This window comes from Semicossyphus pulcher, unplaced genomic scaffold (genome assembly GCF_022749685.1).
Source record: "Semicossyphus pulcher isolate SPU_LCO1_2020_fin unplaced genomic scaffold, fSemPul1.0.p SCAF_27, whole genome shotgun sequence".
NCBI lineage: Eukaryota > Metazoa > Chordata > Actinopteri > Labriformes > Labridae > Semicossyphus > Semicossyphus pulcher.
In genome coordinates this window covers 2,104,212-2,130,649 of record NW_027211701.1, presented here as the reverse complement: position 1 = coordinate 2,130,649, position 26,438 = coordinate 2,104,212, and the positions used below count along the sequence as shown (strand labels likewise).

At 41.6% G+C, this 26,438-nt stretch overlaps 2 protein-coding genes across 2 annotated transcripts; one reads left to right on the top strand and one right to left on the bottom strand.

The window, feature by feature from the left end:
• Positions 1-1,200: 1,200 nt before the first annotated feature.
• LOC138604851 (sterile alpha motif domain-containing protein 9-like) lies at positions 1,201-10,550 on the top strand. The gene is made up of 5 exons (XM_069676873.1): positions 1,201-1,358; positions 2,094-2,247; positions 3,707-3,844; positions 4,029-4,083; positions 4,178-10,550. The coding sequence occupies exons 2-5, from the start codon at positions 2,150-2,152 to the stop codon at positions 9,008-9,010; spliced, it is 5,124 nt and encodes a 1,707-aa protein (XP_069532974.1). The 5' UTR covers positions 1,201-1,358; positions 2,094-2,149; the 3' UTR covers positions 9,011-10,550.
• On the bottom strand, positions 10,227-26,438 carry LOC138604852 (E3 ubiquitin-protein ligase TRIM21-like). Its single transcript, XM_069676874.1, has 11 exons — positions 26,330-26,438; positions 19,626-20,213; positions 17,817-17,997; positions 15,783-15,878; positions 15,324-15,413; positions 15,067-15,210; positions 14,354-14,501; positions 14,103-14,147; positions 13,963-13,989; positions 13,701-13,876; positions 10,227-13,251 (listed from the first exon to the last, which is right to left on the bottom strand). Exons 2-11 carry the CDS (start codon positions 20,207-20,209, stop codon positions 12,889-12,891), a joined length of 1,854 nt encoding a protein of 617 aa, XP_069532975.1. The 5' UTR covers positions 20,210-20,213; positions 26,330-26,438; the 3' UTR covers positions 10,227-12,888.

Genomic DNA, 26,438 nt, shown 5'->3' with positions numbered 1-26,438 from the left:
TAGACGTCTTTGCTAACCAAGACGTGCGCCAGATAATCAGAAGAAAGTGGAAGGATGGATGGAAGTAATAACGGCTTAAGAGTAACTGAAGCAGTCACATAGCAGGCCTGACTGAACCCTGAGAAGAAGGAGCCTCAGCAGAAATGGAGAGCAAAAAGGTACGTTTAGACCTTTACATTGTAATCTGCACTATAAGGATGCTCATCCTTTGAGTTGTTTGTTCAGTCTTTAAAGTTTTCAGCTTTTCTTCAAGTTTGCCCCACGCGCCAAAAAGTTTCCATTTCAATATAAGAACCTTTAAGTGTTAGTATAAGAAGAAAAAGAACTCAGTACATCATCTATACCCCTTCAGGGGTGCGGGGGGGCTGGAGCCTATCCCAGCTATCATTGGGCGAGAGGCGGGGTTACACCTGAACAGATCGCCAGTCAATCACACATAGAGACAGACAACTTTTCGCACTCACATTCACACCTTCGAGCAATTTCAGAGTCACCAATAAACCAAACGAGCATGTCTTTGGACTGTGGGAGGAAGCCGGAGTACCCTGAGGGAACAAAACGTATGCATGGGGGGGACCTTGCAAAACTCCACACAGAAAGGCCCACTACATCTGAACTGGGATTTGAACCAGGAACCTTCTAGCTGTGAGGTGACAGCACTAACCACTGCACCACCGTGCAGCCCTGAGGAAAACTCTTAAAATGTAGAAAAATCTTCCGTTTCCGAACATTTTTTTCATGCCTGTCTCGAATAATGAACGTTGGACTTTTTTTTATTACATTTAAAACAGTTACTAATTCAGCTGAAAGAATATAACTTTATTCTTCAAAATGCAAATTAAAATAATCCTCCTTCTCTCAGTTTTTTGTGTCTGCACAAGTTCATGTGCATTAAAGGCTGACAAACCTGATTTTGTCTGGTTTCAGTGGACTAATGCGCTGCTAATACTGATATCCAATATTCCACATCTGTTAGTTCAAACTGACCGAAAAATGTCTGTAAACAAGCAAACAAGTAAACTTGAACTGGGTAAGCATATCAGCAAGTGGGTTTTTTTCACCTGCTTACATAGTCTGCTTTCCATAGTCTCTCTCTCACTGGCTCTGTTGCCAAGGTGGTGCCACACCTACACACACACACACACACTCACACACACTCACAGGCACAAACGCTCCCACTCCCGGAACATAAATCAGGAGTGATCAGAAATCGTCTTCAGAGTTGTTGTGAAAGTTTACTGTCAGAGTTGTAGAATCTGTGAGACAACGTTATAGAGAGGAGCAGAATGAGAGGATTCGGTTCGACTGATTTACATCATCCTGGACGCGTATGTGAAGAAATGTAATGGACCACTAAGGTAAGAAACCGAGCAAATCCACAGCTGCTGTTTGAAAATGAAATCTGTTTATCTGTTTGAGTTTTTCACTGCCGGCGTGAAATGTGTCCTGTTATTGGTTTAGGCCGAAGTGTTATCTGTGTCCGTAGATAAATACTGTCCTGCTCTGACTGTCGCATGAAGTAGACTAAGAAAACAGCTACTTGTAGCCACACTAGCTAGCTGCCATTAGCATAACTTTATCATGCCACAGCTTACAATGTGTAGATGTACCCATTTGCTGGCCTAAGTGTTGCTCTTTGAAAAGATGGTTTTGCAGATCATGCTCCTATTTTAGCACAGGGTAAATATATTTATCATCATAATTTATTTATTTGGTCATATCTTACTTAGCTTAGTCAGAAACTTAAAAACTTAAAGTTGAATTTATTACTGCTCTGCTTATATTTCCTAAAGAAACGTATGTGGCTAAAATTTGAATATCCCTGTATGAGGAAATTGTCCTCGGTGCGGTTAGAGTGTGCCCTCTGGAATGCAGGGAGACAGGCTAAAGGTATGCCACTCTTAAAGGTATGCCACTCTTAAAGGTATGGCACACTGAAAGGTGTGGCACACATAAAAAAACACATCAGGTGCTTCATATTTTCTGCTCTCACTTCCTGATCTATTAAACTGTTGTTGTATAATGAGACTACATCAGGTGTTAAGTACCTTAAACATTTCTAACACTAACAGAATCGTCCCTCTGCTTTGCAGGAGATTATGAAACGCAAGTCTAGGAGGCAAGTCCAGACCGGCACAACGGAGCAAAGATGGATGCGAAACAGAAGGAGCAAGCCAGGTCAAGCCGTCTCTCTGTTAAGAGCGACAACTCCAAAGATGAGCCTCCATATTTCAGCCAGGAAGAGAGGTATGTTATCGTTTCTCCTCTCTACCATCAAAACTTTTATACTGGCCCTGAAACTTAAGATTAAACCCAGATAACAATAAAGAAAAGGAAAAGGCCCAAAGCATTTACATAATAAGCAGAAGTAGCTTCTTGATTTCAAAAGTGAAGCTAATGAGTAGGTACCGTGAACCTGCATTCTTTCTAATGGCTAGCAGGGGTAAAACCCACTGGTTGCAAAAGAGATCCAAGCAGGGAATTTATAAAGTATGGATTGCTTCCAATGATATCACCATAAATTGTGCATCCCTTGCCACCGCTAGTTGCCCTGTCTCAAGGTCTGAGTTTGCCCCTTATGTAAACATAATGGCTGAACACATCGGGATGCTATTTGCTTTGCAGTGCTCTGTGGGTTGCATTTAACTCTTTGAATGTGCTTTGAGAACAAGAAGCTGCCTTTGTCTCATTTGGTTTCTGGCTTCAAAACTAAGAGGCTACCTCCACTTCTTATATGCTCAAATGTCATGCTCAGGTTTAACAGATGCTACAATAATAATAAAGGAACAAAAGACAGTGAGGTGTGCAAACACTGGCATTGTTAACTTCTGTAATTACTTACCAAATTATACCCACTCTAAAGTAGCCTACTCCATGATATGATATAGACCCAAAATGGTGCACAAACAAAGAACAAAGTAACAAAGACCACATCTCAACAATACTGTATGTGATTTTAGGTCTAATGATATGAAGAAAAATTGGATATTGAGGATGGACAGATGGATGTAAGGAGGGAGTGAAGATGTGATGATGAATCCCTCTGTGTAGACTGGTCTGGGATCATGTTCCTCTTAAGTCACGATCAGGGTGGGAAGTCCAAATGCTCTTATATATATGTACTGCTGTGTTTTAGGTTTACAAAACATTAAGGCGTAGGCCATAGGTAATTTTAAAATAGTTCTAGTTTCACCATTTCCCATAGACTGTATAAATAATGAAAGTAGCCACTGTGACGTCACCCATTGGTTCCTAAACTCTCCGGGGAAAAGCCAACAACTTCTGACTCCTGTTTACTGGCCAACGATTAAATAAATGTTTGATAAACACGACTCGACAGTCTAACAAGTCAGGTATGGCGAGCACAGTGTACCTGCTACTAAGTGCTAAAAATATATGAGTACAATAATACTAGCAGACAGCCAGCAGGATCCACCTGTCAATCAAGTGAGCCGGCCCCCTATGATTTAATGCTTAATATAATTAAAACGGTTGAGTTATGAAGAAAAAGATCACCTCCCGTACAGTTATCATTAACAGTAAAATGAGCTAATGATGAAATTATGGAAACAATAAATAATCATGAAAGACAAAAATGTAACTCAGTGTAGATGAGTTGATCACCTTTCTGGGATATGAGCTTAATGCAGTGAAACACCAATTTACCAGCTCTCACCTTGTACTATTTACTGTATATTGTTTGTAGGTCTCCTCCGTGTGCTGAGACAGACAGGACGGATGCAAACTGCGGGAAGAGTCCAACTTCGCCCACACGTCTGTCTGCCAAGACTTACAGGTCAATGAGTCCGCCACCAGATTTCAAATCTGGAAATGCAGATGACAGGCAAGGCTTTTTTTCCTACTCTTCACAATGATAAGACACAAGATAAAGCTATGTCCATCTACTCTACTGCAATACTCATATACAGATACAAAACTTTGGTTGTATATGCATGCATGTAAATGTTTTTTCTAGAAATCACAAAGTATTTTTTACATTAATTGAGTCCCTGTTTTTCCGTATATAGGAATGTGAAATCAGTTGCAGCCCAATCCCCTGTTGGTGGGCCACAGGCAAAAAAAGTATGTGAAGGCTTTTTTATCTTCTACGTAGCAAATTCTGTTTGGAAAAAAATGCTGTTAAAATGTCCTCTTATTTAAACCTTTTCGTGTACAGGTAGATGACCTCGAACTCCCACCACTGATGGAGACCTGGACCAAAGAGCATGTTAAAGACTGGCTGATCAATAGACTCAGAGTACCACAGACAATTGCACAGAATCTCTTTGATCAAGAGTTCTCAGGAGCTTGCTTGGTCTCCTTTGAGAAACAAGACCTTTTAGAACTAGGTGTTCCACTTGCACCAGCAATACAAATCATACGACAGGTTGAGAACTTCAAACGGCAATCAGAGACTTCTCCTGGTGTGAAAATACCAGAGAGTCATTATGAACCAAAAGGATGGAAAAGTGCAGAGATCCAGGACGTATCAGGAAACATGGATGAATCTGTGGAAACTGAAACAGTGTCATCAGATTCAGGAATCCAAAGTCTAAGTTCCTCATTGCTCATGTTGAAGGAGGCAAGAGAAAAAATAAAATCTGTCATAGATCAGAAACCAATAATCTATGAAACACAATTACAATCAGAAGTTACTGACAGTCCAACATTTCTACAACTAAAGAGGCCAAGTTGCCGGATTCGGCCCTTTGACAAAAGCAACTCATCTATCTTCTACATACAAAATAGCATTCTTCCTCCTGCAGCCGGTCCAAGTAATCTGCTTGACCCTGTCCATGAGTACCAGCTTTTGCCTGCTGCCAATGAAGCCAGTGAAAGAGAGATCCTTTATGAATTTACAAAGGAAGTATTTAGTTTTGCTGTAAGCTGCATGAATTCACGAACCAATGGCACTATTCATTTTGGAGTCAACAACCAGCAGGGAGAGGGACATGGTCTGGTAGTTGGGCACAAGATCACCTCTTTCAGTGATTATACTGAGGCGTTTGAATCATGTCTGAGTGAATATTTTGAAGAAAAGCATGTAAATGTTGCCAGAATGTGCATCCGGCCCCCTAATTTTGTACAAGTTCACTGTCAAGATGGGACAACTTCAGACAAATGGGTTATTGAGGTTGACGTAGTCCCGACATATTCACAGATGCAAGAGAATATTTTCTATACTCTGTTGAGTATTGCATCAACAGAAAAAAAGCAACAAAGCAAAACTGAATGTCTCTTTGTCCGAGATGGCCCGAGATCAATTAATATTCTGGCAGATACTAATCCTCGGAAAGTCCAAGAGGAAATGAAAAGTTTGATTGATAAAGTCAAGTGCTGGGCATCCGCTCGAAAGACAGCAGAGGAGAAGGATGAAAAACATCCCACCCAAGGCAACCAGGGCCAACGGCTAAAACAGTTGATAACTCGTGGAAGAGATGCATTTGAGAATTCAATTCAAGTCATTGTTGTAACTGACAAATGTCACCCAGACCAACTGGAGCACCTGGATTTTCTGAAGGAGATGAAGTTATTTGCTGTACTGGAGTTTGACCCAGAGTCTGATGTGAATGGAACATGCCGTTTTTACAGAAAGGATCACATAGGCAATTTGCACTACCCACGCATGTACGACACTCAAGACAGTGTAACTGCAACCATTCAAAAGCTGAACTTATTTCACCAAACAAGTTGGGTTTTCTGCAATGGGAGAGTTAATGAAGAAAGTGAGACAGACAGGCCACTAAATCCAAGTGAATGGCTTAAAAAACGCTCTGGTGAGATCAACAACTTGGTTTCATTTCTTTGCAAACCAGATTTGCTTTCCAAAGATCGACTCTTAGTGTTATTCATTCTTCACTCAGCAGTAACGGACATCTCCAGCCCTATGTTGGAAGCCTTCTGTGCAATCTATCGCACACTTGAAGGGGTGGACAATATGTTGTGCATTTGCAAAGACTCCACTGTTTTCAGTCGCTGGAAGCAGCTGATAGAGTGTCGCTGTAAGGAGGACATCACCAACAAATGCATCTTTGAACTGAGTCTGAATGAAATATCTAGCACCATCAAAAGGCTTAAAGAACCTCAAACACAATCTTCCAGGAGGTTCTTGCCATCCACAGGTTCAAGCTCAGTACTGCTGCTAAGAAAGGATGAAGAGCTGATGACTGTTTTGGACATCTTGTGTGAAAATGAGTGTGAGAACACAGAAATTGAAACAAAGGATTCATTTCAAGAGTTCAAGATAAAAACAGAAGAAGACTTTTTCAGAGGGGGACAAGTTACGTGGTGGAACTTTTACCTTTCTGAGAAAGACAGCCTGCCATTCATCAGCCGTGACAAATACCGAGAGTTATATGACCTGATCACCCCTGTGGAAGGCTACACAACTCCATGTGTTATGATCAATCTTTTCCATCATCCTGGATGTGGGGGAACAACTCTAGCAATGCACGTTCTGTGGAACCTGAGAAGTAAATTCAGATGTGCCGTTGTTAAAAACAACATGGCAACAAATCCTGAAATCGCAGCTCAAGTCATTAACCTTCTGACATATGGCAAACAGGACCAGTCAGGCTACAAGCCTGTACTCCTCTTGGTGGACAACTGGGATGATGTGGAGAACCTGAAGCAGTGCATCCTTAATGTTGCCAGTCATAGGAAGCAACACAACAATCTTCTGGTAATCATACTGAACTGCGAGAGAACCAGTTTCCCAGATGAGAGCTCCAGAAATAGCCGCATTGCAAATGTGTTCATCACCAACAAGTTGTCAGTCAAGGAGCAGAGTTTGTTTTCTGACAAATTACAACTACTGAAGAACTACCATGAACGGCCAGACACTTTCTATGCCTTCATGATCATGACAAATAATTTCAGTGAGGCTTACATCACAAATCTGGTGAGCAACATTGTTGCAGATCTTGATGTCGCCACCCAACAGGGAAGGCTTTTCTCCTTCCTGGCTTTGCTTAACACCTATATCAATGGATCCTACATGTCGCTGTCTTTGTGTGAAGAGTTAGTGGGGATAAGAAATTCTTTCTGGAAGCAAGAAACTCTTGATGCTAACATGAATCCCTATTCCACACTGATGATCACTTTCACTGTGGAAGAGCATGGCAGCTATCAAGCTGTACGATTCTTGCACCAAATGATTGCTAGTAAATGTCTTGACATTCTTACCCAGAGACACAATCTTTCTCTGGTCGAGATCATTGTTAACCTTTTGCACTGTGACAAACTCTACAAATCATGCATGGGGAAGGACTTCCTGGTCCACAATATCCAAAGCATGCTCATCACACGTCACAGAAAAGAACAAGGAGATGACAAGAACACATTGTTCTCTCCAATGATTGAACACATAGAAGAGAAGGAAGGATGTGACAAAATCAAAGATGTCTTAGAAAAAGCCACATGCAGGTTTGACAAAAGTGCAACAATGCCCCAAGCACTGGCAAGATATTTCTGCTTGAAAAAGAAAGATTTTGGATCTGCCCTCAAATGGGCTTTGGATGCCCAGAGAAAAAATTCAAATTCCTACATTGCAGATACAGTTGGGCAAGTGTACAAGAGCCAGCTCAAAAAGGAAATTGAAGATCCTGAGGGTCTCACTCCAGAAACACTCGGCCAATTCCTAAAACTTGCATCCTCTGCAGTGAATGCATTCAAGGATTCACAGGAGCTAGCCAAGAAGGATGAGTATTCAGATGCCTTTGATATGCACAACAAAAAAAGGCCCAAGTCCTACAATATATCAGGCTATGCTGGAGAGACGGATGTCATTATGATTCTTCTCGATGTCATTACAGAGCTTCCTGTTTTTGCCTCTGGTGACAGACATAAGAAGGATAAAATGCTTCAATTTCTCGAAGGTCAGCATCCAGTAAGCATTCTACATGATTCGAGTACCCCAACCATTAACCAGTTTGTTGCTGTCCTGGCAGACCACGAGAGATTTCTCGTCTCTCTGAAGCCAAGGCTGAAAGAAATCTTCAATTTCTTTGAAAGCTACTTCACATACCTAAAACCTAGGTCACTTGAAAAGGCAACAATTGATGAAAGAAACAAACGAAAGATTTCTGAGCATTTCAAAAAATATGCGCAAATATTTAACATTTCACAAGAGGAAAAAGCATCTGAAAAGGCCAGCAAACCCAATCTCAGTCTGCGTCAAGAGATAGTGGACCAGAGGCGCTATCTGGAAGCAAAAAGAGCAGACTCATTTGCCGGACTACTGCAGCACTTGAATGACAGAAGCCCAGTGGAAATGGAGCACATTCTCAGAAAATGGCAATTAATATTTGAGAAATCACCGTCTAGAAATGTTTCAGATACAGTCAACTTCATTTTGGCAAACATTGTTCTTCACAACTTGAAGCCCTCCTCCACATTGCTGAAAAAATATGAGGAGTTGGTTTTTCTTCTCAACGAAGAACTGCAAAAGGAAGGAACTCTTTCAAAATCAACAGAGATGTACTACCTCTCTATGTTGCTAATGTGGCCTGCAAAGGACCAAAGGCTTGAAAGCTCAGCAACATACAGAAATATCACTGTGTACATCACATCAGCCAAGAAATCTTTTCATCGACGCTTCTCTCACATGTTTCCAGTTAGGAGTGCTATTGCTCATTTCTTCCTCGGAAAATCAGATGGACTCAAGCGAATAGTTTCCAAGGTGAAGCTTGATCAAATTTTGATGAGCGTTTCAAGGCAGCAAGCATCCTGCAGTGGCCAAAGTAGTCAACCACGCAACCTGCATCATTTGTGGCAGAATGGTGCAGCATGGAACGAGCCAGAGGTCCAGAAGAGGCTGTTAAGGATAAAAGGACAGTCGGAACAAGGGGACATTTATGTTAACTATGGTGGCAACCTTAAAATGCTGGTCCGTCCAGTTTACCTGGGTGATGTCCGAAGCGGATACAGTCGGGAGGAAGTATCCTTCTACCTTGGGTTCACCATGGAGGGCCCTGTGGCCTATAATATTAAGTATGAGAATGAGCAATAAGGACATGTAGCTTAAATGCACACAATAATAAAAGGAGGGTGCACAAAATATGGACATGGTTCAACTGTTTTATGATGATGACACTCAGATGTAAACACCGGTACAGATTGAACACCCTCGTTGTGTTTTTAGACCACGTCATTGAAAAAAAGACATGATACTCTTTCAAACTAACTAGTGCAGTCTTTGGACGCTCTGGAACATTGTGGGTGGCCATCTTTTAGCCTGTCTCTCTTCTCACTGACTGTAGATGATTCTGGGTTGAAACCCTTCAAACGATGCGTACCAGAGAGTAAAACCATTCTCCGTTGTATCCCATGAAATGTTTCTTTGAGTTTTATTACGTTTTATTTATGTATTATGTCGAGAAGCTACAGGCCACTTCAGAGAGCCAATTTCAGACTCCTCCTCAGTGTGTCACTATTGTACATACACAGCACATTGTTGCATGACTTCAAATACCAATTTAATTACAAATGTTTTTGATTCCACTTTTTTAGCCTTTATATTAACAATTTAAAAAGAATTTACCTGTGAATAGAACTTTCAATGTCCGACACTGCAGATTCCCCTCTGGTGTCATTTCTTGACGCTCTTTGACTGTTTTGTTTTCTCGTTGAAGCCGGGTGGGATGGGTGTCGGGGACGATCGATGGCTCAAACAAACATGGGACTTTCATCCAGGAGACCAGTGTTCGATTTTTATGTGAAACCAAAGTCAGAGTTGACTTCTTTAAAGAAGTTGACTTGTTTTTTGTTATTAATGTCAGTAAGAAACATAAGGTAGATATACTTATTACAGTGGTTACCTATGTTAGTAATGTGTGTTAACAATGTAGTCATAGGTCTGATTTCTAAACATAAACTCGTCTTTATTGTTGCACATCCAAAACTCAGGAAATGTCTTTTTTTTCTCAGCAACTTTTACTTTGAAATTCTAATCAGACAATGTTAATTTATAGTATTTCCTTTTTGTTGTTGTTTGTTGAATAATTTGAGAGCTGACGTGATATTGAAATCAATTCCGTGTAAATACATTTGATTCATCATGATGATGTATTGTTGAAAAAGCCTTTTTGTATTAAAAAAACTGAAAACTGCACAAACTGAAAGTGTTCTCGAGTATCTGATGATCCTGCACTGTGGGAGATATTACCTGCGTGGGTTGTAGGCAGCTGGTGCAAGGCTGTGGTAGTAATACTCACACAACAACTAGTCCCCACCTCCCTCCGCCGAACAAATTAACACCTGCACGTCTACTTCTGAGTGTCTTAGGAACAATTTTATACACTGTGGGAAAACATTTTGTTGTGAGGCATTTTGATCTGATAAATTAGTGTTGCACCCCAAAAAAGTCTTCATCTGCTTGCCTTTAGAGATACAAACACAAAGGTGTGTCACTAATTGAGTGATGAAGTCAAACCATTGGTTGGTCAAGTGTTGGAGATTCTCATGTGCAAAATGAATGAAATATCTCCTCATACATGAGATATACAGACTAACAACGTAACTGCATAATCTCTTATCTCTGCCATTAATCATTATTCATCATCATACTTTAAATGTAAATAATTTCACATTGATTAGATCAAATATTGTTTTAATTTTCCAATAAAAAGCAGAAAAATATCTCACCTTTACATTCTGTATGCCATGCTCGCACCTTTCACCTTGTGTCAAACGTTTCATACACTGACTGATTAAGCAAAACTAGCTTGTTATATTATTGAATGTCTTTTTCTTCATTAATTTCTCTTTTAAATCAAAAACCCAGAGATATTAAAAAAAAAAAAGGTGTTGTTTTTTGAAACTGTAATTAACCTGTCGTGTGATATTATACTTCATTACACTTTTACCAGGACCTCTGCATAAAATGACAGATAAACATTTATTATCCAAAAATAAAATAGAACAACTTTATACACACTATTAATTAATAATGTCGGTGTAAACTTAGCCACATGTTTAGCCACTGGGTTTTTAATATGCAAACAGGTCTGATTTTCCCCTGTTTGAATCATGGGTTAAACACTGTAATTCATCTTAAAAAGAGATTTCACAATATTAGTACTCAATACTAGCATCATTTGAATGTACTGTATTCAAAAACAGACTTCTTAGTAACTCTGGAGAGGAAAGTTGATCAACCAGAGGCTTAAGAGAGAGACGGAAAATATTATTTGTGTCAAAAAAACTACTTAAGCTGTGAGCATGTAATATGTGGTAAACAGCATGTTCTACTAGAGCAGGACTAGTTAACCCTGCAGTAAGTTCACCCTGGTGGCCAACTGTGGTACTGCAACAAAAACATTTTCCCCACAGACTGCAGGCATACGGAGCCCCTGAAGTCCCAAAAGGTGGTCATTTTTATTCATTTATTACTGATTCCACGTGCCATCAGTTACCACTGTTTGTTATTTGCCACTGTTTTCCCTGTAATTTGCTAAATTGATTGTAGTAAGACTGTTCATTATGTATTCTTATTAGTGTTGCATTAGGACATGCATGCAGACACGAGGGATGGGCCCCATGTTGTGTTGATAATGAGCTCTGCTGGGCTAAAGTGCTATTTATCCATATGGTATGTTTGAGAGGATCTCCACATTGTGATGATTAGAGTTGTTTCGGCTCAACACATTATTACGCCTTTCTAGCTAAGTTGTAGCTTTACATTAATCTCCGTGGTGTAGCGCACTTACCCACAGTTAGCTAAGTTATTTTGTTCTGTGTTTTTAGCAATTAGTGGAGCTTATTACTACAAAGGTGGCTGTGAGAGGCCTGATATGTTTCTGTTATCAGGATAGACAGAGCGTTGGAGCCAAAGGTGAATGTTTATGCCTGGTTCATCACACAACGCAAGTACGGAAGCCCTCAGCAGACATGCACCCATTCATTTTATTTACCGTTTCCCTGTAATAATGAGTTATTTCTGGTCGTCTGATCTGTAACGTCAGATGATCACAACTCGTATCCCTCAAAACAAACTTAGAAACTGGCTTGACTTACCTCATTAGTGTGGGCAATGGCAGCATGGCATCCTGGTCTGTAATATCACAGTGAGCAGCCTGTTGTTTGGTTTTCTAGACCGACAGAAAATTATCCCGTTATCACGAGAAAGCAAGCTTTGTTATCTCGAGATAATGGACCAAGTTAATTTGTTATAATGGGAAAACCAGCGTTGCCTGCCCAAGATCACGGGAAAAATAAGTCGAGTCAATAACTCGTTGTCATGGGGAAAAAAAATGTATTGATGCATGTCCACTAAGGGCTTCCGTATGCAAGAGAGAGTGATCAACTGTGCGCACAAGATAATAATAAAAATGATCACCTTTTGGGTCTTCAGGGGCTCCGTACAAACATAAAAGAGACATCAGCAAAAATGACAGGATACTCAAACCAAAAAAACATCTGTTGATGGCAATCACCCAAATGCTGAACTCCTGCAATGTGAGCATGCTTGTGTTAAATGTGCTTTGAAGGTAAGTGGAGCCAAGGCTTTCACTTCAAATTATTTTGATTAGCGATACTCGAATAAGAGGTTTGGCAGCTGCAGGTTTGGCAGCTACATTTTTAGAGTCTCATTTCTCCACGGGGGTCATAAAGCTGTGTCTGAATACTTCTCATTTTCAGCACTTCAACTTCTGGATTCTAAATATTAAACAGAAATATTGGATGGTGCTGGTTTCAGTCTAAAGTATTGGAAACATCACTAAAGCTCTACAACCCGTTAGCAAGTGTCTGCTGACTTTCTGCTCTATTGCAATGAAGGAATGAAGTGCAATGAGGTCAGTTCTGTGAATGTTTGTGCATCTCAGTCTTCTTCTAACCAATGTGGAACAGTCCTTATTAGTAAAGATTTCCTCACATTGTTGCTTCATTTTATTCAGAAACAGGGCAAATGATTAGCGGAGCCTCATTCCGTCCTGATTTGTTGGTGCAGGGGCTGAAGAACGGATGGATGGTGTCAGTAAACGTATCTGTGAACGTATAGATGAGCACTTTGGCCTCCACGTTGTAGAAGGACACCAGCCCCTTCTCATAGTCCACATAGATACCAATCCGGGAGGGTCTGAGGCCGACTGTCAGGTTGGTCGAGGGTTCTGTTCGGAAGGCGTACTCGGTTCGATCCCGCAGGCTGAGGAACCAGTAGCCATGGGCGGGGCTTACAGTGATTTTCCCCTTCCGGTTGACCGACCAGCTTGCCACTCCGAGATCCCAGTCAGTCTTTCCTCCCACCTCCACCTGGAAGAGGGCAGAGTGGTACCGCGTAAAGCAATGAGAGCAAACATTCATCATCGTGCCGTGACAGGCATGTTTCTTTAAAAAGTTTACTTTTACTTCTTTGTAAAATAAAGTCCTTTTTATTTTCAGGTTGTGTAAATTGAAAATATCTCAATAAAAAAAACTTTTAAAAAATATTTTAAATAAAAAAAGGATTTTTAAAGAAAGTTTTAAGTAAAGGAAATTTAGCAGTACGTCCACATGTGCTTCGAGAATGAGGCTGAGCCTTGTTGTGTCATTTGCAGGTTTATGGGCCACAAAAGTTGCGCAACCCTTTAGAGAATTCCCCCCTTTGTGTATAAGAAACACACACACAAGAGCCTTTTAAGAATTTAGTGTAAAATTGTTGTGTGCGATGCTCAGTAGTAAATGTATTTCATGAACACCAGCCTCACACTGAGTCCACCCACCTCCCAGTAATGGCGACCTGAGTTGAAGCCCTGGCGGGCGAGCACACACACCACCCGGTCAAAGCGCTCGGGGTTGTCCGGTACCGACTGATGGCGTTCGCCACACTGCACCTGCCTCCCGTCTACTGAGACGATGAGACGCGGGTGGGACGTGTTGGGGTCTAAAGTGATGTCGGCTGAAAGAGTGAGACAGAGTGATGGTTGGTGATTCAATGAAAATATGACTGAGAGAATATGACGACATGTTTATTTATAGCTGTACCTGCATATTCTTGAACCCTCCTTATCTCTGCACGAAAGGGGAAAATATTTACTTTTATTATTCATTTCTACACTGATTGATTGAACTCAGAAAAACTGTATGAAGTAACATTTAGTTGTGTTTGTCAATCAGAATCTCACTTGGGTTGGGCCTGCCTACAGTTTGGTCCATCAGGGGTCGCTGGCCTGTTGATAAGAGAAAACCGTAGGCCTTAGATATCAGTGTTTGGATCTCATACAAAACAGTGAACATACAGTCATCAACGCTCTGTATTAGATACATACTTGAGCTACAGGACTGAATATAAATGAAATATTAGGCTACCTCAGAACAATGGTGTAAAGACAATTTAAGAGGAAACGTCTTGACTCTAGTCTGAATGCAGACTCACAGACTTCTTGCAGTTTCCTCATCTCCTCCTGCAGGTGCTCCATCGTGTGAGTGACAGTCCTGAGAATCACTCCTGAGGTCAGCTCAGACACCACAGAGACGCCTGACCAGTCCTTGGATGGTGGAGGGGAGGACAGAGCAGGGAACGCCTGCAGGGCGAGCAAAACGTCAACATCAGACTTCTTCTAACAACACAATAAAGCTTGCAGATGAACATGACTTTCTGGATGTGCTTAATCACCATCCTACAAACACTAGTTCAGTCAGACAGTTAGAAATGTTTATTGCAGCTTGTGTCTGGCGTCTCGGCTCCGACCTCATCACTCCTCCCAGATTTATTTAAAAAGCAGAAATGTGAGGAGTGATGAGATAATGACAGAGCAGAGGGAGAGAGCAGAAGTCTTTCAGCATAAATACGCCACATCGGGAGGCAAATACAAATTGATGATTGATTGAACGTATATTATTTGACTGTAAGGAAGTTGCCATTTCAAAAGTACATTGTAAATTATGTTATCTATTTTCATTGTTTAATTAAACCCTGATGTCTAGTTGTCCCTGTACGAAGAGAACAAGGTGAAACCATCACCAAGTGTGCACACTTGTTTGTGTTCTGGGATGAAGAATGTATGAAAACAGGAGGGACGAACAGAATCAGCACTAACAAGAACATACACTCCTATAAAAGCTGCCGACGGGTTCGTTCATCCGTACCCTGAGAAAGTGCACATAGTCTTCAGACAGAACCAGCTGGCTCAGGGCTGAGCTCCTCTTCTTCAGCTCGGAGATCTCCTCCTCCAGCTCCCTCAGCAGACTCTTGGCTCTGCGCTCCGCCGCTCGCCAACTCGTCTCTATCACCTGGAGGGAACAGGAACAATGCAGCTGAGTTACTATATTGGTCACAAGTAAATTTAGTTTACAGGGGACATTCTAATGTTCTAGAAAACACTTCCTGTGTCACTGTTATTTACCTCCAAGACTTCAGCTTGGCAGCGCTCCACACTGGAGATCAGCTTGGAAAACACAGACACAACTCCATCTGTCTCTCCTTCGGCTGCAGCCTGAACAAAGACAAACAGAGGAGAGCTGTTTGCAGAGACAGGGATTTATTTATTTTTGTGTTTTTCTAACCTACATCTACAACAAGGCAGATCAGTTGGAAACAGGTAGGTTGGAAGCAGCTTTAGCCTTTACTTCATTTAGGCGTTACAGGGCAGAATATATAAAGAGTACACCTGCACACTGATCATACACACAAATCAACCTCTAAGCTGGTTTTAAATACGTGTCCCATGTGAGCCAGGTCTTCTTTCACGTTTTCAGGAGGCCAGTCTGGTTAATATTTGACTGCTAATTCTCAATGCGTGCGTATTCTTGCATCAGGTCCGAACCTGAAACACGATCCAGCTTGTTACAGACTGAAGACTCACCTGTATCTCTCGTAAGGAGTTCTGTATTTCCTCCACTTTCCTCTCCTTCTCACAGATGAGGTCCTTCAGCTCCACCTCTGATATACCTAACTGGGACTGGAGAAGAAAGGACAAGCACACGTTAAAGGATTAACCCAACTGTGTCTACAACTGATGCAATGTGAACCTGGAAATGTTGAGTACCCCAAAGCTTTGTTAGCAATGTAAAGTATGGGTCCCCCACATTTAGAAAGTGCCAAACGCTAACTTGCATGTATTGGGAAATTAGCATAATAAACTCATCTATATGGACAATATTTCAGCAACTGCTTGGCCAGTTTGGACACTATTGGACTGGTTTGGGGGGTTACTGAGGATGCTGAATCCATTTCTGATATTTAAAACATTTTAAATGGCTGTTTAAACCAGAAGTGGACATAGTTCAACTCACGCTGGGCCGATTTTGAAGATTGTTTGAGGTTATTTATAGTAATACATTGGACCTGCTTTTTAGTATTAAGAGAGCTCAATGTCACTGGTGTGAATGTTGAGATGTAATATTTACATTTGTAATATTTCACATTTTTTTCACATTGTGTCATTGATGCTGAGCTTACTGCTGCGGATGAAACACAGCTTTCTATACATGGATTATCAACTCAATACAAGTAAGTTGATCAAACAGTCAATCAGACAGTTAGCTTGCTATCTAAGTTAATATGTTGTTATGTTGTTAAATAAATTATAAGTTTAAACTTGTATTCATGTCACAGGAACAGCTAACGTGACAAAGCTAGCTAGCTAAAGTTAATGCTAAAATAGGGTGACCATGCCTCCCGTTTTCACGCTCCGTGTCCCGAGTCCCTACAAATATCTATAAAACACTAATATGTTTTGAACAGGCCCTGTCCCGGTTTTAACCAGGTAAAATACCAAAACAATGCACCATGCTTGCAACGCGGATTTGTCTGTAGCTATATTTGTCAGTCAGTGTCGCTGCCAAGGCTGTTGCTGTTTTAACCAATAGAAAAACACCACTAATGCACCACGAGTAAAGTTCAATACGGATTTCTTTGTCAGTCACTCGGTGTGCAGCTGTTGCTTTGCTAGCTCAGCTTCTCATGCTAACAGGACCTGCTGTGTAACGTCAGGAAGGCTAGCTGTCATGGTGAAAAGGAAGTCAGCATTTTCCAAAGAGCTCCAGGAGAGTTACAGCTTCCTTCAAAAAGTACCAGGTAATGAATATGCTGCGTTTTGCACACACTGCAGGTGTCCACAGTGTCTTGGGACATGATTTTTCATCTGCTGAAGCACTGTCCATGGTGTTGAAAGGTGCACTGATAAAAAATCCAATTGTGCATTGAGCTCATACATGTGAGTTTGCGGTAAAATTAAAATGTCCTTATTTGAAGGTTTGAACAAATGGTCACACTATGCTAAAACAGCACTCTCACAGGAGAAAGTAAATATAACATGCATGATGGTTATGTTGTTTGCGCGGGTAGTTTTTAATTGGTTCCCAGAATGTTGCTTTTTATAGACGGAGAACGTTCTCTGAAAACATTCTCAGAAAATTGCAGTGAGAATGTTCAAATCACATTTTATAAATCGCGTTCAGGCCGTACTAGCATCCTGCAAAGATCCTCAGCATGCTGCAGTGAGCATGTTCTACCTTTGTTTTTGTGTCACATTGAGCGAATGTTTTATAAAATGTGTTCTGACGTCCCAGGCCTCGATAACATCCTGAAAATATCTTCAGAATGTCGACGTTAAGACGTTTTGTCTTTGTTTAAGTGTTAACGTGACAAGAACTTTATTTGAAATGATAAACATCCTGAAAACGTTCTTTGAATATTAGATTAAAACGTTTTCTTTCAAACGTAATTAGAACTTGGAGTTAATGTTAGCCGATGTTATGGGAACGTTCCCTGCCAACTGGGAACCCTGGTAACTAGCGTAATTTAACAAACTAATCACAGATCAGTTACGTATTCCTAGCTTTGTTGGAAAATCAATCTGACACACACACACACACACACACACACTCACACATACCTTCTTGATGTGCCACTCTCTCTTGGCAGGAGTGACGTTGTGTCCTCGGTGGTCTGCGGTCTCCACGCAGGCGCTGCAGATGCAGACGTTATCAGTGCGACAGAAGAACTCCAGACCTCTCAGGTGGACGGGACACAGAGGCACGTTGGGGGAGAAGTCGCTGCGACCGCTCACTGTGTACCTGTTACAGCATTCAAATCAAGTTCTGATATTGTCTCTGAGGTTGTATTGCTTGTCAGTTTGGCTGCGATCACATGTTAAATGACATGAAAGCTTTTCTGTTTGCTTCTCTACATAAACGGTTAATCTTTAAACTCTTTCACTACAATATGCTAAACAAACAAACAAACGACAAACTAACAGGCTAAATTTCTTTTAGACTTGGGCCAGATTTTATGGTTAATGAGCGACAACAAACAGCTTTCTATTTCAACATCCAGCTGACGCAGAGCAACGCTTGTATTCATTTGGAAGGAGTGGCGTTTCTTTGACACTTTTTCAGTCCCAGTTACTCAAATATGTCCACTTAGTCAGCGGTCATGGGCGGCGTACACTTTCAAAATAAGTCTTGAAAGCTCAGAGACATTTGAATTTGTTTAGAGTTTTTGACATTTAACAATATTAACACATGGCTAACAGTTGCACTTGGCTATGTTTAGGCATGAAAACTCGAGGAAAAAGATCATGCTTGGGATTACATTCTAACATTTATGTAACTAACATACTGCATAGCTGAAACAGATGACAACCTCTTCAAATAAGTCAACATAGTTTCACACGGTTCCTGCGTATTGTTGGACCTATCATATCAACGACACAGTAAATGACACCCGAGGTGCACCTACAGTGTCACATATTTAAGCATTGGGCCACTGACCAAGCTGTTGTATTTGACAAGGGTGGTTTCTGATGGTTGAAATCTGGCTTACTACAGTTTCGTGTGAGGCTGCAGATTTGTATAAAGTCTGTGCAAAGTTTTGAATGTAGCTCAAAATGACCATCTTCAGAGAAGAGAGAAACTCAACGCTGATGAGCTTTCACAGCACGTCACACAAATCTCCAGGTCAAGTTGAATTAGGTGAATTAGGCCATGTCTACATGCACACAGGTATTTTTCAAAACAGAGTTTCCCTTCATTTAAAAAAAATACCCGTCCACACAAGCACAGTTATGAGAATGTCCCCGTCCAATGAAAACACAACCGAAACGCTGTCATGAGAATGCCAGAACAGGTGGCGATATAACCCGGTCATGCAAAGAAGAAAAAGAAAATCGCAGCCAAACAAAAGCCTGAAAAAAATCCGGAAGACTACCCGGCGTTCTGCAATGGCAAAGTGCATCCCGACGCCTCGGTTCCTCAATGTAGTGAGTAACTGTACAAATATGTGTTAAAATGTAAAAAGTCCTGTTAGCAAGGTTCGAAGCATCACAACATTTTGCAAGGAATGTCATTTGTGATGCCCCAACAAAGGAGATAACGGCGCACAGCCTGACATCACGAGCCAAAATCTCCGTTAACATAGTCCGCACGTCTCCGTGGAAACAATGATTTTAAAGTCTTCACCCTGGCCGGAGTTTTACAAGAGATCTGTTTTCAGTGACCTAAAACAGCATTTGTGTGTGGACAATGGCTAAAACGCAGAGAAAAGCTATGTTTAGAAGAATACCCGTCTACGTGTAAACATGGCCTTAGTGAATCAAGCGAAATAGTGTTTGTGGATCAGCGGCGTAACCTGACTTTATATGTAAATGTAAGAAAAAAGTGCTTTGTCTTGGTCTGAGCACACCTTCAGGAGTGTAGTTAGGTACCTGCGTGGAGGTGAGTAGGGTGGAGGCGGGTCGTGATGCTCTGAGGTTTGAGTCTGAAAGGGCGGGCGAGCGTTGACTGGACTGGGGCTTTGTGGGTCACTGAGAGGGGGGAGGGTGGTTTGTGGCGCCCCAGGCGTCGGCAGCTGCTGAAAACGAGTCATCATCTCAGTAAAGATACTCTCCGGCATCTCCCTCGGTCCCTGTAACTGAGACGTGGCCGGGTGTTGCTGATGCTGATGTTGCGAGTTTGGATCCCCCCCCTCTCCCCCTCCTCCGTCTCCTCCACCCATTGAAATCCCAGCGCTGGCCAGCCACTTGAACTGTTCAGTGATTTCCTTCAGGGTTCGGTTGATGTGGAGCTCTGGTCGCTTACGGAAGGACTCCTTGCAGAGGGGGCACTGGTAGATCTTGGCAGCCCCACCTCCCCCTCCCCCTCCTCCTCGTCTTCCTCCGTCCCAGTAGGAGGAGATGCAGGCCTGGCAGAAGCTGTGGCCACATGGTGTAGAGACCGGGTTGTTGAACACCTCCAGGCAGATCGAGCAGGTGAACTGGTCCTCAGACAGAAAGGTAGCAGGTAACGCCATGAAGCTGCACAAGAGATAGTGTTCACTTTAGAAAGGAATACATAATTCAGGACATGTCATGTTTATAATGTAGTTTGTGTTTCATTGTGAAAATATGAGTCCACACGGAGGATGTTTTGCCTTAGCCTCCAGGTGGGAAGCTCAGGTGCTGTTATAACGTCGTACTCGTGTGTTCCACTTCACTATGTGTATAAACATAAACAATCTGACATCATAATTTCACCACTTCTCAACTGATCAACAAATAAAAGGCAATTGACAGAGACCCAGATAGTCATCAGGCCCTATTTAAAGTTACAACAACAAAGAAAGAAGGTCGTGGCTGCACAGATTTCAGATCATAAATATTAAACTTGTTCAGTATTCACGATCTGATATCCTGTTGTGTGGGGGGAACCCCGAGGACAGCCGAGCATGCACTCTGTGGATGTGGAACCAAACGATAGCAAATCAGGAAGCAAACCGACTGAAGCAGGAAGCACAACAACCGTAGCCATGGCGACAAAAGCAAACATGAAGCATAAAGTAACATGTCCAGCCCGTGTTCACGCCGTCTCCACCACTTCATCCACAGTTTGTTCTTTTTTCTTCCTGAATTTTGAGTAAACATTCCAAAAACTATCATCGCCAATTCTACCAGCCCGCCGTCTGCCATGTTTGTTTACTCTAAAGTCTCGTTTGAGCGCCAGAGATTTGGTGAGATTTCCAGCTGTGAGAGTCGGACACTGGTTGTTGGTGAATGACTCTGTTAGTGTGTGGTGTGCTGTTTGGGTCATAGCGTTGCTCTCCACACACTACAGGAACAAAACTGTTCAATCCGTCATCATCTGTCGTCATGTGTGGACTCTCTCACGTCTGTTAAGATCTTAAAACACTTTTAATGTGGGCCCAGCTTAACTGTCGCTAATGGAATATCAATTATGTTATTTTATTTTGAAATATGTCCCTCTGAGTTTCAGTCAGTGATGATCCACCCAGGAGCGAAAAGATCACGTTGAGTCCAAATGCCTTTATTTATATGACTTTACAGTTGGAAAACAAAACATTATAAGCTGAGCATGACATCACAGGACGATGCCTGCCAGGTGAGTATGGTTTATGTCAAACCTCTTGCATAAAACTAACATTTTCCAGACCTGCAGGAAGAGGCAACAGAAACAAGTCAAACTGGTTTGTTGTGTAAAATACTGTTGGGACAGTGTTGAAACTGAACGTTTCAGGAAACGCTCACAATCCTCGTGTTTTTATCAGATGTACCCAGGCAGCAGCCGATTACACAATCCATGACCAACAGGGTCACAGCAGAAGATTACATCTCTACCTTTTTCGACACCCTGATGTTTTGTCACTCAGCAATGCGAGTACAAATCGTGCTGGGTCAAATTCTTTGTAACACTGAACTAACTGGCTGTTTTCTGCTTTCAGAAACTGCTGTGCATCTTCTTTAACATCAGCACCACCCTGTTCTACAGCTCTGCAACATCAATCAAAAGAAAGTCAGCCACACTTCTGGCTCCAAAAACCAAGATGGCGACTGCCAAGATGCTAAACTCCAATGGGTGACCGTATTTTGGCTCCACTTATACAGCATAAAGTCAATGGTAATACACTTATAACCGAGTGAAACCTGATCATCCTGCAGTTTGTGAAATCTTCGGAAACTTATACTTTATGGAATTGTGTACATGGACACAAATTCCCCTTTTTTAGTGCAGATCAAAGTAATTAGTATCTATTCCAAGTATAGTTTGTGTCTCTATTGGGAAAGCCTTTATAAATTTAGTAATATACAGAGCCAGAAAGTCCACTGCCAAGCAAATACAGGACTTTTACAGGGAAGACCATATTGTGAGTCCTGTGCAAACAAAAATGCAAAGTTGAATTACTTCAAGAGACAGAAGCTCGGCTCAACCTCCCTCTCACTTTTGCTAGATATAATGTATTTGAAACAAAAGCAAAATCCTTTTTAAAGCTTATCAAGTAGTTTCGGTGCCAGACCAAAACCAGTTGCGGTTTGTTGAGCTTTAAGGCACCAAGGACACCAGGGGGGAATTCACTAAAGGATTGCACGGCTTTTGCGCCCGCAAAATCTGTGCAAATTGCACGAAAAGACTCCGCCTCTTTCTCTGAGCACACGCAGAGGGTTGAATGCACCCCAAAGTGCGCTGCAGAGCAAACAGGGTACCCTTTCTGCAAATGAGTCACACCTCATTCACAAACAGCAGCGCTAACAGCAGCTAGCAGCAGTTAGAGTGAAAATATTACAGAGAGCTGCACAGTGTTGGGGCTGTCACACTCTGAGTTTTGAGTATCGCTCGTTTAAAAACATGAAGCTGCATTACAGAGTGTGAAACTAGTAAACACCTGTCGAGTCTGGACTTAATAAACCGCCCCCTCCTCTCCCTGCTCATCATCAATCTGTGCATGGAGTTGAGACGCATCAGTGTGCGCTCAGCTGACGCCTGAGAGCGCAGCACCGTGCAGAGAGTGGAGGTGCAGACAGCTTCTCTCCACAATCAGACCCAATACTGGCAAACTGCATGGAGCTGTGAAACGTTATGCTATCAGCGGCCGCAATTCATTCTTAGTGAATTCCCGCCCCAGGTTGGGTTTAGGAAAAGATCCTGGTTTTGGCTCAATCAAAACATTAATGTTACAGTTAACTTTACACGGGACACAAGCAGCGGTCTCCTCCTGGTTGAGAGTGGAAGAGCTTTCTGCCAGGAAGCCCTTGATCTGTGACACCGCCACAAAATGCAGATTGAAGGCACTAAATATACTTTCAACTGAAATACAGCTCAAAATTAATAGGAAATAAATGTCCATTTACACAATTCCATACAAACTGCTGTGAGACTGGGCTGTCTAGTCTTAATCTTAAAAACAACTACAGGCTCCATAGTAGGACTGCATTTTTGCACCAACAACATATGCTGTTGGAAACATCGTACTGCTGTCTGTTTGCAGATACAATGTGAGTCCAACTGAATGAATGCATGCCTCCCTTAAACACACCCACACATGACAACAATACAAGTTTGTAGTTTCGCAAGATCCAGAAAATCAGGCTCAGTTGGAACGTTTCGACTTTGACCAGATAATGTTCAAGAAGAAAGAAACTGAAAACCTGCAAGTCATCCACGTCTTTCTTTTTGTTGTGCACATGATATTAGATATGCTCACAGTTAAAGATGTTGTAACATTTTTATACTATGCTTTTTATTCTTTTAAGTAAAGCAAAGTGTTGCTCCACCACAAGCCAAGACAGGGCAGGAGGGTCTATTTTCTCAGTAAACCACAAGAGCCCGATAAAGCATCAACACATGTTTTAGTACCTTTATTACACAAAACTTACATCCTACAACCTCATCTCACACACTGAGATCAGTTCGCCCATTATGCTAAGTGTAGCTCAGCTGTGACAAACAAGCAACAATCATGAGGGCTGGAGAGTGCCAAAACCTGCAGTTCCTTTAATGGCCACTTGAGGCTGCTTCCAAAAGCGAGTCAGTCCCCATAGAACCCCATGTTAAAACGTCCAACTTCACAGCAGAATTCAACACATTTACAGCCTGGTTCAAAGAACAGTATTAGTCATTATTAATTAAAAAAATTTAGCTAATGTTTTTTACTATAGAACTTTGTAATGGAGACTTAAAGGGGAATTCTGCTGCTTTTAACCCTGGGCTAATTTTTTACTATTTTGACATATTTTGCGGTTCAAATGACTAATTGGTACAAACAGTTTTGGAATTGCTCCAGGTGATGCTTCAGCTGGAAGCTATGATCCGGGCTGTGCATGCGACAGCTTAATCCTTCAATCAAATGCTCCTCATCACTGACTCAGAGTGTCTGACAACATTACAGAACAACATTACATGGATCTGTTGGTTAAGGTAAGATCATTTCTTTTTTTAACAGAACAGCTGTTACGTGGCTATCTTTAAAGCCACCAGACTCCATTTATAAAAATAGTGAAGTAAAATTTGGTGTCCAAGACGCACGTTTGATACATTTTTTTCGTCTATGCTGTCTTCCTGGCTGTTTTAAGCGCTGAAAACTAACATGACTGTTGCTAACGCTTCCTCACGGACATGCACCATCATGTTTGCCATTGCAGCAGCCACCCTCAAAACAATCAACGTTACCGTAGGCTGCCAGCAACCGCTAGCTACCGCACCGGTAGTTAGCAGGATTGCAAACTCGACAAGACAAAAACAGATGGTAGGCTGTAATTCGTGTCTTTTGAATGTGTTTTAAATGAAAATAGATAAATAATAAAAAGTGTTGAAATAATGTGTATACACGTTTTTATTAATAAACAGCTATAGAAAACCTTTTCCCCTCTGGGATACCCCCAAAAACAGCGTATGATATTCCGGTGCGACTTATATTCCGTATTTTACGGTAATTTTCCTTTGCAGAATCCAGAAGTTGCTGGTCTACCTTTGTTTCAATTGGTCAGTTTTTTTTGTGGTGGTCAGCCCAGCGTCTACACAACACTTCAGAATATGGCGGAGGATTTCTGAAACGTTTTACAACTACAAATAATTTAAATCCACAGAAATTAAAAACAAGTCCCAGGTTTAAAATAATGGACCTTTGGGACACAGTTTGTGTGTCATCTGTTGTTTGTTTAGGTAAAGTGCTGAGTCACTCAGTCAGCAGTCTAAGTACATAATTATCTATGTTTGTCTGTCTGTATCCTTGTTGGATGCAACACACACACACACACACACACACACACACACACACACACACACACACACACCGATTTGTACTGCTACAAAGGACAATGTGTTAATGTATTCTTACCCTTCAATCGAAACAAAAGACATCTTTAATGTATTCTTAACTGTGCTACGCAGAGTTTTTACAGCATTCATTACCTGAGGGCCGAATACTCAGGTATGAAAAACACACACACACACACACACACACACACACACACAACCTGCTGCAGTACAGGTAGCACCAGTTTCCCCTTGGTTAGCCACAGCTGCAGAGGCTAGCTATGAAGTAAGTGAAAAATCTGATGGTTTACACAAAAAGGAAATTATTTTAATTACACAGTTGATGTTTGCTTTTTATATATATCATTTTGCCAATATCTTACAACTTGGAAAGGTCACTTAAAGGAACAGTACACTATAATTTTGCCGTTACACGTTGGTGTGACATTGGGGCGGATGTGGCTCAGAGGAAGAGCCAGTTGTCTCCCACTTGGAAGGTCGGTGGTTCGATCCTCAACACCTGCAATCTACTTGTCGAAGTGTCCTTGAGCAAGACCCTGAACCCCAAATTGAATGAGCATGAATGGTTAAGTCCTGATTGGAGGTTGGCCCTTTACATAGCTGCCTCTGCCAACAGTGTGTGAAAGGGATAGAAACATGGGTATCACTAAGAAAACATTTTACAACCTTGTCGAAGTTTAATCTCAAACGTGCAACATCGGACACGCGAGTGCTGCTCGAGCATCGTCACATCAGAGACATACTTTCACTCATTTCTCTTTGTCGTCACGTCTCAGGTGTATGTCCGGGTTATACAGCACAGCTCTACACCTGTTCACAGCACCATTCAGTTACATATTGAGTAATTAGTCATGAATGGAGTTCTGCATTTGTGAAAGCTACAATGTAAACACGCGTCTGAAATCGTGACCTGTGTCGTTCTTTCTCCTGACATTTACACAACACTCACTCAGCTTTTGTCTGCAGTGTGTTCAGCTTCTATCAGAGCGACTGATGGGCTCAGAATGGGATCTCGACACTTTCTTTCCACCCATTTAATGGCTTTTCAAATACTTTCAACACAATCATATGCTCACAATAATAATCGATAAATAAGTATTAAATGTGGACACAGAACAAACACCTGAACCTTCTGACATCACGTGTTCTCACAGGAACATGTTGCCCATGAACTTCGAATAACGATGGCTGACCTCTACCTTCTGTTGTCTGATATATCATAAACTATAATAAGATAACAGGCAACAGTGTGCAAAACATTTTTAACGATCACAATTGTAAGCATGGACCATCTATACATAAAACTATAAGAACTCTAAGACACAGACTCCTCCTGAAAGAGCCTTGCGGTGTGTTTGTGTCTTACCTGTTCCACAGAGGAGAATGTTTCTGCGTCAGCGACAGTAAACAGATATTTGTCTCTCTCTCTCTCTCTCTCTGTAGTCTTTCCTCCTCCTTTAATCCTCGTGTCTGCA

Excerpts from the sequence above, each read along its gene's own strand:
- LOC138604851 (XM_069676873.1), top strand. The coding sequence starts at position 2,150 with ATGGATGCGAAACAGAAGGAGCAAGCCAGGTCAAGCCGTCTCTCTGTT. Across the intron at positions 3,845-4,028 it reads TCTGGAAATGCAGATGACAG|GAATGTGAAATCAGTTGCAG; the intron begins GCAAGGCTTTTT and ends TTCCGTATATAG. Across the intron at positions 4,084-4,177 it reads GTGGGCCACAGGCAAAAAAA|GTAGATGACCTCGAACTCCC; the intron begins GTATGTGAAGGC and ends TTTCGTGTACAG.
- LOC138604852 (XM_069676874.1), bottom strand. The coding sequence starts at position 20,209 with ATGGCGTTACCTGCTACCTTTCTGTCTGAGGACCAGTTCACCTGCTCG. Across the intron at positions 14,502-15,066 it reads ACTATGTGCACTTTCTCAGG|GCGTTCCCTGCTCTGTCCTC; the intron begins GTACGGATGAAC and ends CTCGCCCTGCAG. Across the intron at positions 14,148-14,353 it reads GAGGAAACTGCAAGAAGTCT|GCCAGCGACCCCTGATGGAC; the intron begins GTGAGTCTGCAT and ends TCTTATCAACAG.